Below are 12,516 nucleotides of genomic sequence, written 5' to 3'. Positions count from 1 at the left end.
TTGTGTTCTTTGATACACAGAAGTTTTAAATTTAGATGTAGTTCAACTTATTTATTTTTTATTTTATTGCTTGTTTTTTTGGTGTCATATCCAAGAAATCATTGCCAAATCCAATATTATGAAGTTTTTCCCCTATGTTTTCTTCTAAGAGTTTTAGCTCTCCATTCAGGTCTTTGATTCGTTTTGAGTTAATTTTTGTATGTGGTGTAAGGTAAGGGTCCATCTTCATTCTTTTGCATCTTCATTCTTTGTGGATATATAGTTTTCCCAGCATCATTTGTTGAAAAGACTATCCTTTTCCATTGAATGGTCTTGGTATTCTGATTGAAAATCATTTGACCATATATGTGAGATTTTATTTCTGGGATCTCTATTCTATTCTACTAGTCTAAATGCCTGTATTTATGGCAGTATCACACTGTTTTGATTGCTGTAGCTTTGTTGTAAGTTTTGAAATCAGAAAGTGTGAGACCTCCAACTTTGCTCTCTTTCAAGACTGTTTGGCTCTTTGGGGTCCCTTGAAATTCCATATGCACTTTAGAATGGATTTTTCTATTTCTGTAAAAAACATAATTGGGATTTTTAGGAATTTTACTTTTAAAAATTCAAGCTATCATGGTATTAATAAAAGCAAGTTTTAATATGAAAAACAGCATCTGCTTGTGATATTTTAATAAAAGATTTCTTTTGGATAATATTCGGTCTGAAGTGCTAGAAAGGAGTAATCTTTAATGAACAAGCAGTATAGAGACTTTTAGGCTATTATTAACCATATAGTTGTGGAGAGAAATTTCTCCAGAAAAACCTAAAGACACATTTTTAGCCCCAATGGCCCTCTAAACTAACCACATCTGAATCTTCTCCTTGTATGTTGTTGTGTCACTAATTATGTTAACTTTGCTTACTAACACTGAGGAGAAAAAAAATGGGTTTAATTTCTATAGTGATAGCTAATGCCATCATAAATTACATAGCTTTTTTTCTTCCAATACGTTTATAATATTCCATATTACCTAACAAGGGTAAATAGTATAATTCAATTTGTATGAGGTTTAAAGATTGTTTCCTGTTGTAACATTCTAGTGGAATGTACTGTTTTTCCTTATTCAGTTTACATATTTTCTTTTTCGAATAAACTTAAGAAGAACAAAGTGACTCCTAAATTGTAGACAAGAACGTCAGATGAAAGAGCAGAAGTTGAAAAATGTAATTGTTTAACTCTTTTAAACAAGGCTAAATAATTAAGGTTGTTCTGAGATTCTCAGCGGCAGTTTATGCCTCTCTGACTTCACATCACTTAATTTTACTTTTATTTCCACAAATATTTACTGAGTGCCTATCATGTGGGCAGGCACCCTTTAGTAGACACTGCAGACACAGTCCCTGTCCTCAAAGCAGCTCACAGCCTAAGAAAGAAATAGGCAAGTAAACTAATAAATTACATTATTTAAACAGATATGGAACACTGAGTTGAGTTCCCAGAATGGGAAAGCATTTACAGAATGGGCATATGTTGGTATTCCAGGACCATCTTTTCCAGGGCTCCTTAGCTCAATGCAGCAATAGACCATATTTATGTGGTTAACTGAATAATTCGAAGAAGTGATGGTGTTTAGAAACTGTGACATTCTGATTCTTCCATAGCATAGAAATAAATTTATTCTTTCTTCAAAATGCATCCTCCAGGGACTTCCCTGGTGTCCAGTGGTTAAGACTCCGTGCTTCCACTGCAGGGGTCGCGGGTTTGATCCCTGGTTGGGGAACTAAGCTCCCACATGCCGCTTGGCGTGCCCAAAAAGAAAAAAAAAAATGCATCCTCCATTCAAGGTCAACAGCTCTTGGCAGGGAATGTCTTGTTTGAAGTGTGCAATGTCAACAGTTAGGGGCAGGCTTCTCAAACTTCCCACCTGGCTGTGTTCCCTCTCAACCTAAGTGAGTGGACGGCCAGGCTGGGGACCATGGTGGCATCGTCTAAGAAGCTGTCCCAAGCTGTCCACCTCAAGCAAATGTTTTTTAAGTCTTGTGTTTTGTCCTAAATATTCAAGTAAATATTAATATTGTACTATAATCTTCTGAAAGGGTTTTAAACTACTTACCACCTACCCCTAGTCTTTAAGTAATCTGAGTGCTTCAAGAGGATGCACCATGTTTAATCTGAAGCTCCACAGCTCACTCTGATTCCTCTGTCCTCCCAAAGTTAGACACGTACCCATTTTAGGAGTGTGGAACAGCTATGTCACATGGGCATAAGAACTAAGCATTCTTTCTGCCTCATTATGGGTTTTTCCCAAAGATTAAAAAAACCCACAAGTTTAAAAAATTGTTAAAATTGTCACTAGGCATAATCATCAATGATGGAGTTTTGCCTGTAAAGAAAGCTAAGTTTTGGAAACACTGTAAGTGAAATTCAGTTGCTGAGTACGGTAAGTCCACCATGGCTGCCCTGCCAGATGCAGGGACATTTTGGAATATCCAGTCTCCTGACCACTCCGTGTTTGCCCTAGGATAACCAACTCGTCCCAACTTGCCTGGGACTGTCCTGATTTGCAGAAGTCCAGCTTTGTGGGATTCTGTTCTTCTTGGTCCCAGGCAAACCAGGACAGTTGGTCACCCTCATTTGCACAGAGGTAGCAAATACTTTCACCAGTTTCTGGGGACCCTCCTAGTTTCTGCTGCTGGTCTGAAGTGACCGTGATTCCTTGGTGAAGAAGAATCAGTGGAATTGATAACACAGTGAGAACAGGAGAAACCTCTGGGGAATCAGGTGAGCCTGCTGGGAGCCTTGAACAGAGCAGACATTTTAAGGGCTTTTGGTGCTGAATTGGCCTCAAGTAGTGGTTTCTAAGTGCAGCTATGCTTCATAATCACCTGCAGAGATATTTTAAATCACAATTCCTGGGTTACACCATCAGATCTGCTGATTCAGAATTTGTGTTTAACACAGCAGATGGATGATCTTTCCACCATCGGACCGTGTCACAATCCCGATGCTTAAAAATTCCAAGGCTTCTTGCTGTTCCGTGATAAAATGCAAACTCACTGCCTGGTTTACAGGCTTTTCGTGAGTTGCCCGTTGTTTATCACGTTGGCCTCCTGTGGCCCCAGCCCATGCATTTAAATCTATTCAGTTTGGCCTTTGCCTACAGGTTTCCCTTGGCCAAGAACACTCTTAGCCTAGCTCCACCCCTCTTTCTCTGGCTCAAGTACTTATTGTGAGATTTCGGGTCACTTTCTTCAGGAAGCCTCCTCCGTCAGCTCAGATTCAAGTCAAGTGTTCTTCTGGACCAAGTTCTTAGCCCCCTGTATCTCCTCCATCCTAAGGCTTGTCATGTTATAATGTAAATGACTTTCAACTGATTGTCTATTTTCCCCTAGACTTCAATGCCTCAGGATGCAATTATATCTCCAGTGCTGAATGTGCACAAATATTTATTGAATGGATGATTGGATTCAGCCCTCTTTTGAACTATACCACCTGTGTGGGCTCCACCTGTCCTGTGTCTGTCGCCCCATCCCTACTTTCACAGCAAAGACCAGCTACCCACCCTTGACTTTGTGAGACGGATCACACACTCACCTGTCGGCCCCAGGCTTTGCACAGCGGCCCTCTGCTGCCCCCTTGTGTTTGGAATCAACTCCTTATGCAGCCAATTGAGACAACCCCTTGCTCCACGGGGTGCTGTTTCAATTCTGCAGGGACATCTTTGTTTTTGACCTCCGTATGTCTCCCTCGGCACAAAGGGGAACCAGGTAGGATGGAAGAGAAGGCTGTGACCCCTCTGTGTCTGTTTCTATACCCTAATCTCCTATTTATTCTCCTCCATCACCAAGACTAAGTCAGTTGAACATTTTCATTGTCTCTTCTTCCTCCGACCTCCTTTTCTCCCCTTTCTAGAGCCCTCTTCAAAGTATTCCCCCCTCTGGGTCCTTTTACATCTACATAAATACAGTGGTCTATTTAGCAGCTCCCCAGCACCCTAAGACTTTAACTATTTGCTTGTGATAAAACTTCCGAGTGGGGGCTTCCCCGGTGGCACAGTGGTTGGGAGTCCGCCTGCCGATGCAGGGGACGCGGGTTCGAGCCCCGGTCCGGGAGGATCCCGCGTGCCGCGGAGCGGCTGGGCCCGTGAGCCATGGCCGCTGAGCCTGCGCATCCGGAGCCTGTGCTCCGCAACGGGAGAGGTCACAACAGTGAGAGGCCCCGTACCGCAAAAAAAAAAAAAAAAAAAAAAAAAAACAAAACTTCCGAGTGAAAATAGTAATGTTCAAGGATAGGAATTTTCTTACATTTTGAACTTCAGTCTTTTCTACAAAAATTAACAAGACTCTCAAAACAGAGGCGTAAAGTGGTTTTATCCCCAAAACGTAGGATCTTAATTACATACATTGAATCACATGTTTAAAGTAATGAAAAAAATTTATTGTGATCACCTTTCTTATTCCATTGATTAAACAGATATCACAATATGAATATTTGATTTACTGTAGTAAACTATACTAAATAGCAGTGATTTATGGGCAACATTCGTATTCCTTCTATGATCATTATTACAGCAATTAAAAAGCTTTTAGTTAGTCCCTGAAGAGTAATGTGGCTCTAAATACATAATGCACAGCGTTACATAACCATAGCCTCTTTTTCTTTGGTAACTGGTGTCTAGGGTAATTGAACTCAGAATGAAATGTCTGTTATATGCAGCATTACACAGTCAATACAGTTCAAGCATAAGCACATATTTTAGGGAGAGAAGAAATAGGTGTTTCACATCAGTTGTTTTCTTCTAACAGAACTAGAAAGATTTGGTTAAAAAGAAAGATACCAATAATATTTACATATTTTTAAACTGGATAGCTTTAACTTTTAAACTAAAATAGCTACTTATTTACAGTTGCAAAGCTCTTTGTTTACATCGTCTGCCTGAAGACTGAGAACAATGGACATACCTTGGACCCCTTCAGTACAGGGTCACCATACACAGATGTGGAGTTGTGCCTTGCACAGGGGTGCCTAGCAGAGGGACTGAATAGGGGTGAACTACAGCCCACTCTTTGCTCGTTAGGCAGGCTGCACTCTGACTCAGGGTTGTGTCTCCTGGAAGAAGCGGGCACCTCTTTCTAATTTGCACAAAGACACTGTACAGCTAGCCTGACTCTGTGTCTGCGCTTTGTCCTTTCGCCCTGCATGGAAACACATTGCCTTTCCATTCAACTATTTTCTGACTTTAACTTTCTCGCTAATTCCAAACCACTGGTTTCTTCAAAATTAATATTTTCCATTTTTGTCTTGAAAGGAGCACATGTATATGTGGCAGAGACAACATAGGGAAAATTTGCAAATTCCAGTCCAGTGACGTTTCTGTAATAAATTCGTCTTTAGCCTTTTGGAATTAGATGAATTTGGAGACTACGAAAAAGCAATAAAAGTGAGAAATCTCAAGAAAGACCAACTTTATAATGGTCCTGTCTCAGGGCTAACTAGTTAGCTCCCTTGTTTAGAATACCATGATAATGAGCCAGGTTTGTGATTTAAAACCCCCAGTTAGCATAACACAGGGGAAAACTCTATTCCATTGTCACAGACTGAAATTCTATTGCCACCAGTGTGTTCTTGGGTACAAGTTGGGATGAAGTCAGGGTACTTCATACCCATCACCGTTACTGGAAAAACAAGTATACAACCAGATGGGAGTACGTTTGGTCAAAGTCAGTTCCATCATAACTACAAAGTTCATCATTCCTCATCAGTAGAAAATACATCCAGATGTATGTGCATTATGTAATGGGAACCACAGTTAATATGATTGAAAGCCTAGAATCATGTGGTTTTCTCAAGAGCTTCAACAAGACACTAAAGTTTTGCTAATAAACCGAAAGGACAACTCTGACCCCACCAACCTGACTCTGATTGGCAGTCTGGATATTACAGGAGTTAAGTTTCATCTTCAGCGGGAATACATTAGATCGAGAAGCCCAGCCCAGCACCATGAGAGCTCCCAACCATGTGTTTCTGTGCAAAATGAATCACTTGATGGGAAACAGGAAATCACTAATAAAGGCTGTTTTTGTTAATTATACACGGAGTTAGAACCGGAATAGGGGAGAGCAGGGTTTTATTTTAAGCCAGATTTGAATACTGTATATGGAGGGCATAAACAGAAAACTCGAAAACTTTAAATTGTCATTGACCTCATGTGCACCGAAAAGGGCTAAGTGTCCCCGGGACCAGTCCTCCCCCTTCTCAGAATCACTGCTACTTAGATCGAGCACTTTTTATGTAGTTAATATTAGCACAAACCCTTTTTCTGCTTGCCGGCTTCCTAGCAACCTGAAGCAGAGTATCTGCTTGCCAATCTGCTTTTGGTAAAAAAAAAAATTTAAAAAAACACCCAGTAAATTTGCCCATAGCCCTGACGAGACAGGGATATATTCAATAAACTCCGTGTTGATTTTGTGAGCCCGGCATAGGATTTATGTTGTCAGCCGTCTGACCTTGCTGCACTTTCCACCACAGGCCAGGGAAGATGTGATCCACATGCTGAAGACGGAGAAAACCAAGCCTGAGGTTCTGGAGGCTCATTACGGGTCTGCGGAGCCGGAGAAAGTGCTGCGGGTCCTGCACCGAGATGCCATCCTGGCCCAGGAGAAGTCCATAGGAGAAGATGTGTATAAGAAACCCATCTCAGAGCTGGACAGACTTGAGGAAAAACAGAAGGAAACCTACCGGCGCATGCTAGAGCAGCTGCTGCTGGCCGAGAAGTGTCACCAGCGCACGGTGTACGAGCTGGATGCCATCCTGGCCCAGGAGAAGTCCATAGGAGAAGATGTGTATGAGAAACCCATCTCAGAGGTAAAAACATACCCCGACAAGTCCCTGAGAAGGAAGCCTCAGAGGGGTGTCTCCACATCCTTCCATTTTACACACTTTAACATTTTCTTTCAAAGGCAAGCATTTTATGATGCCCTAATACAGAATTAAAGTATAATTAAATAATTCAGAATTACTGTGGATACATTTCATTGATAAGAATTGTAGAAGTATTTCCTTAAATATACTTAAAGCCCGAAATGTTTCTCATGTGATTATGATAGTTACCTGCTCTTCAGTCTGTTATTCTTTTACTTCTCTAAGAGGGGGCGTGTGTAAAAATTTGAGGTGCTTATGGGTTTTAGCATTGAATTTTCAGATTATTATCAAATTGGTAGCCTAAAATTAAACTGATTTTTATTATTGATATTTATGGTTATAAAGCCACTCAGTTTTGATATCTTATAGACCATTAAAATGGTCTCAATTTGAATGGCTAAAACATAAAAGTTGAAGCAAAACCCCAATGGAAGGTTTAGGACAGTTCTTTAAGATGAAAGGGAATCTAATAGGACAATATTTAATCATTTTTATACAAGACTGTATGAGGAACTATCAACTATTGTTGTTAATTACCCATGATATTACATGTTAAAAATACTCTCACATCATAGTAGAAGTTCAATGAAGAATCAGGGAACCAGTTGATGGATCTAGCCAAACTGACTCTTCGGAATTCAGGTTAAAAAAAAATCATAGATATGAACTTAGTATCATAAATGAATAAAGAACACAGAAATGAAAAGTACGAAGCAATTTATTGTAATTTAGCTTAAGACAAGCCTTTGCAGCAGCTCAGCTTGACAGATCTCAGTAAGATCTGCTTGAGAAAGTATTCACGACAGATTGACAGCCCCATAATTTTCTAACTTCTGCAACCAGGATGAACTGGAGCTCTGTTCTCATCTTTTCTTTACGCATTAAGAGATAATTATCGCTATATGATAGAATAGAGTCAACTGGCTGAATCCACTTTCACGTTTGAGATAACCCACAGTTATTAGCTGCCTGTAGCTTTGGGCAGGTCACTTCAGCTCTTTAAGCTTTAGTGTTCTTCTCTGTCAGGTGCACATCTCATAGAGTTGTGAGGATTAAATGAAGCAATGCCTGTAAAACTTTTAACATAGTGTCTGGAACATACTAGCCACTCAGCAAATATCAGCCATTAGTATTTGCTGGGAGCTGAGGGTGATAACTGCTCTCACTCTTATTTAGTTCCAAACCTGGAGGAACTCGAGGAGTAAAAGACATAGAGAGGTCAAAATATCAGTTTTATATTATTATTATTATAATCAGCTGGATTGAAGAACTTGGCTTGGATAAATAGTATCATTTGGGCTTCTTAGTTCTTTTCCCCCAAGTTAGAGCTTGGAATGACCCCTCAAGGGAGAGGTAGGTCTGCAGAGCACACACATCCAGAATCACTGCCTCTGACCCACTGAGTTCTGTGGACAGTACATAAAGGAAGGCGTTTCCAACTTACCCTCAGAAAGTAGGCCTACCCCAAGTGGACAGAGGAGCAGGGCAGAAAACACCCACCTTTCTTTTGGGTTGTCCTGTTGGAGTTCGCTTAAGCTGGGCATGCTTCTTGGTTCCTTTCCCCCCTCAACTCAACAATCTGAACAGTTGTTCCTCCCTTGGGGAGGAATGAATAAGGAGGTAGATGGAAGGACAGAGGCTACTTTTCCCAACAGTGGCAAAATGGTGAAGTCCTGCTTTGTGAGAGAAACAGAATGCTGAAAGGAGAAAAGATTTCTTCCACCATTTACAGATTTTTGGTTTCTTAACGCTTTGGGCTTAATAATCAAGTACCTGTTGCTCAGGAGCAAGAGAGTTGCTTCCAAGTTCATGATGTAAGAATCCCATATATTACTGTTCCATTAGCCTCCTGGTATCATGAGCGGATAATCCAGCTCTTGTTCCTAGAAGCCATGCTGTACCTCAAGCCAAAAATCACTGCTTATTCTAATTTTCATCCCAAATTAGGCCCAGCTAGGTCATGCAACAGAACTCACCGAAGGTTAAGCAGTGAACCCAATATGGTGGACCCCCCTCTCTTGCCAGGTATCTGGGGAGAAATTAAGCAGCAAATATTAAATCCCCCTGAACTTCCTTGTAAACTAAAGTCTGAGTATCAAAGTTCATAATTCTTAAGCAAAATTTCAAAGAAATTAAGGGTTCAGTTTCTTTCCTTCCCAAATTCTTATTTTGCTTAGCCTTAGCCAGAAGGATCTTAATCTTAGGCATTTTCAAAGTTGAATTCATACATCCTGAAGTCCTTTATTCTATGTTTACTCAAAGAGTCCAAAGATTATTAGGACACCTGCAGTTATCATAGTACCAACCGCACATTCATAAATTGTTAAAAATGCAAGAAAAGCCCCAGCTCCAAGGTCAATTTATCTCAAGTGTAATGATATTCCTTGACCTCAGGACTCAGCACAAAGCAGGCTCAGGTCACCAAGATCAAGGCAGAGACTTAGAGGATGTCTGAGGGAAGGAGGGTGGATAGAGAAAATCTTCACGTACAACAGGATGCCAGTCAGTGTGGGGGAACTTGTCCCCATCAGACAGAGACTGCCACCATCAAGAAGCTAATAATTATGGGAAATGGCGAATCCTGGGTTGGGTGGAGGAATCTGTTTCATGTATTATCCTTGCCCTCAGTGAGTGGCATTTGAAACCTATCTGTCGTTTTGTGAAGTTTAGGGATTTGCAGTGGTGACATCCTCCATGCCTAGGTCTTATTTTTAGGTGCTCTACTTTTCCACCTGCATATTTTTATTTATTTATTTATTTTTGGCTGCATTGGGTCCTTGTTGCTGTGCTTGGGCTTCTCATTGCAGTGGCTTCTCTTGTTGTGGAGCACGGGCTCTAGGCTCGTGGGCCTCAGTAGTTATGGCACGCGGGCTAAGTAGCTGTGGCTCGCGGGCTCTAGAGTGCAGGCTCAGTAGTTGTGGCGCATGGGCTTAGTTGCTCCGCGGCATGTGGGATCTTCCCGGACCAGGGCTCGAACCCGTGTCCCCTGCATTGGCAGGCGGATTCTTAACCACTGCGCCGCCAGGGAAGCCCCCACCTGCATATGTGAAATCTCTTTAATCTTTTTCTTTTTTCAGCCACGATGTCCAGGCCTAGGAAACGCATCTCGTACCGGTGGTTTTCCTTACTGCCCCCTTGTTTCGGGGTGGTATTACCCCTTCCCGCAGGTGACCTTCTGAAGCCTGTCTGCCTTGGGGCTTAGTGGGGACCTAACCTTACCCAGGTGACCGTTCCTCAGAACTTCGCCTTCCCCCGTGTTTGAACTCTCTAATTCTTGGGTAACTTGTCCTACTCAAGGCAACAAAAATGTTTTCTTTTGTCACAACCTTTCCTCCAGTAGGAAGGCTCAGCTGAGTTTTATTGTGATTGTTGATTCTGACCAGTTTTTCAAATGGCCCCTTCTTTCTCTATCACTATTTTAGGGATCGTAGAGTTTTTGTTTGTTTGCCTCTAACTTCCTCTATGCCTTCAGACCCAGACATTTGTTTTCTGAGTATTACCTTCTGTATTGTGTAGTGTGTGGTCATCCTCAGTGAGAGAAGCAAATCCAAGGAGTTATGAGTCTGCCAAAAGGATCCTTTGTTCAACACAAATCTTATCTACTTTTATGTTCTTGAGTTGGATGATCCCTCCTAAGGAGTCTTTTCCCATCACAGCACACCGGTGTTTGGACTGAATCTGCTGCTGTCCTGCCTGAATCCCCTTTCGTTTGTCTCATCTTTCCTTCGAAATCCACATCTCCAAGTTTCTTGAGCATGTTCGCTCAGGGCCCATCTACCATGGCTGACCCCATGAAACTCACCCCAAATTGCTTTACATAGCCTACCCTGATCTCAGATTTTAATTCTTCAGCATGTCTATATTTTATGTAACCACTTTGAATAGCTGTTGCAGTCTTCAAGAGAAAGGGCCCCAACTGATCTCATGAAGAACCATCTGTAGTTTTACAGCATGTTCCTCAAACGTTTCCTTGATACCGACGCCCTCTTTGTGGGGCAGCCACGCTGCTCTGCCCTCTAGGCTCTCCTGTCTCTACCTCCTCTGTCACCCATTCTGATTCAGCAAAGACTAAAATCTCTCTTTTTTTTTCTTTTTATAGCCCTATCTTTAAGGGCACTTGGATCCATTTCCCTTTTGGTCTTTCCAGTTTGGTCCTTAAGGCCTCATGCTTCCTCTTAAGTAGATTTCTCTCTTCTTAAATTCCTTCATATTTTTCCCATTAGCTCTCTGTTGATAACAGAGCTAAAATCATTCCCTAAACCATGACCCTTTTGTCTGAAACATACTGAAATTCCTCCCCATCTCAAGTCCCTGAACTTCTTCTCCACCAGCTTGATTCAGGTACACTCTTTCCTTAGTAAATTTTGGCCTTTGTTGCTATGATGACCTCATTCAATTTTCCTTCCACCTCTGTCCAAGTGGGAGCTACATTTCCAAAGGAATAGGTGCCCATTTCGCTTTCACTATTCAGTAATAAGAACTACCATTCCTCTGTGGTTGAGCCACAATTTGGAGCCTGAAAACCCAAAGCCATGGGACACAGTATACATGATTAATGAATCCACTGGGAGGTGGTCTTCAGAGTCTCTGGACAAGCCACACAGATCCAAGAGGTCAGCCCACCTCAGTTCTCTCCTAGGAGCTCAGTGCAGTTCCAAACAAAATAATGAGAAACAGGGTCTGGCAGAGCTGATCTGTTGCTACCTATGTTAGTTCTTACATCCAGAATTTAAAACTGAAAGCTAGATCCTCATACACTAATGCTTGATTGCTAAAGAGGAATTTACTACCTTTGCAGTTTAAAGTCTGGTCTGCAGGGCTTCCCTGGTGGCACAGTGGTTAAGAATCCACCTGCCAGTGTAGGGGACATGGGTTCGAGCCCTGGTCCGGGAAGATCCCACATGCCACAGAGCAACTAAACCCGTGCGCCACAACTACTGAGCCTGCGCTCTAGAGCCCGCGAGCCACAACTACTGAACCCATGTGCCACAACTACCGAAGCCCACGCTCCCACAGCCCGTGCTCGGCAACAAGGGAAGCCACTGCAATGAGAAGCCCATGCACCACAACGAAGAGCATCCCCCGGTCGCCGCAACTAGAGGAAGCCCGCGCGCAGCAATGAAGACCCAACGCAGCGAAAAATAAATTAAAAAAGAAAGTCTGGTCCGCAGTTCTGGGTGAAAAACGCAGCTCACACACCAATGTCTCAGCATCCTTCTGGATGCATTAAAGGACAAAATGACTGTCTTCCTGATTATGCAACCAGTGCTGAGGTCAAGCTGTACTGGTGTAGGTGAGGTGAACACAGCCCACAGACACAACAGCAGCTACTCCAGGGGCCTAGTCCCAGCACGGTAGCCGCTGAGAACAGCCAATCTCAAAGGCCCACACGGACAGAACATACTAAAGCTAGGGCCTAGCAGTCCTACCTAGGCTGCCCTGGAACAATTAATATCAACATATGCTGTTTTTCCTCCAGATGCCCCTACAGTGTTTCTCTCTCTGGGTATCTCAGTCAACCATCCAATTAATAACGCCCCCATCTTTGCCTCCCGAGTTCCTTGAACGGATTGAGGGATAACTGCAGGAGTCTGACAGATGACTTGAAACAT

General features: G+C 42.3%; 1 protein-coding gene across 6 annotated transcripts in view; it reads left to right on the top strand.

Moving 5' to 3' along the window:
- FILIP1 (filamin A interacting protein 1) overlaps positions 1 to 12,516 on the top strand; it is a 181,363-nt gene that overhangs the window by 105,720 nt on the left and 63,127 nt on the right. For 5 of the 6 annotated variants that reach the window (XR_008618431.1, XR_008618430.1, XR_008618429.1 and 2 more), the window contains exon 1: positions 6,794 to 6,847. Coding sequence is in view for 1 of the 6 variants with exons in the window: in XM_024133061.2 (XP_023988829.1) it covers positions 6,512 to 6,787 (276 nt within the window). In the remaining 5 variants the exon portion in view is untranslated. The other variant, XM_024133061.2, reaches the window with a different exon arrangement.

The sequence above is a fragment of the Physeter macrocephalus genome, chromosome 10, assembly GCF_002837175.3.
Source record: "Physeter macrocephalus isolate SW-GA chromosome 10, ASM283717v5, whole genome shotgun sequence".
Taxonomy (NCBI): domain Eukaryota; kingdom Metazoa; phylum Chordata; class Mammalia; order Artiodactyla; family Physeteridae; genus Physeter; species Physeter macrocephalus.
This window is presented reverse-complemented; position numbering and strand designations above follow the sequence as displayed.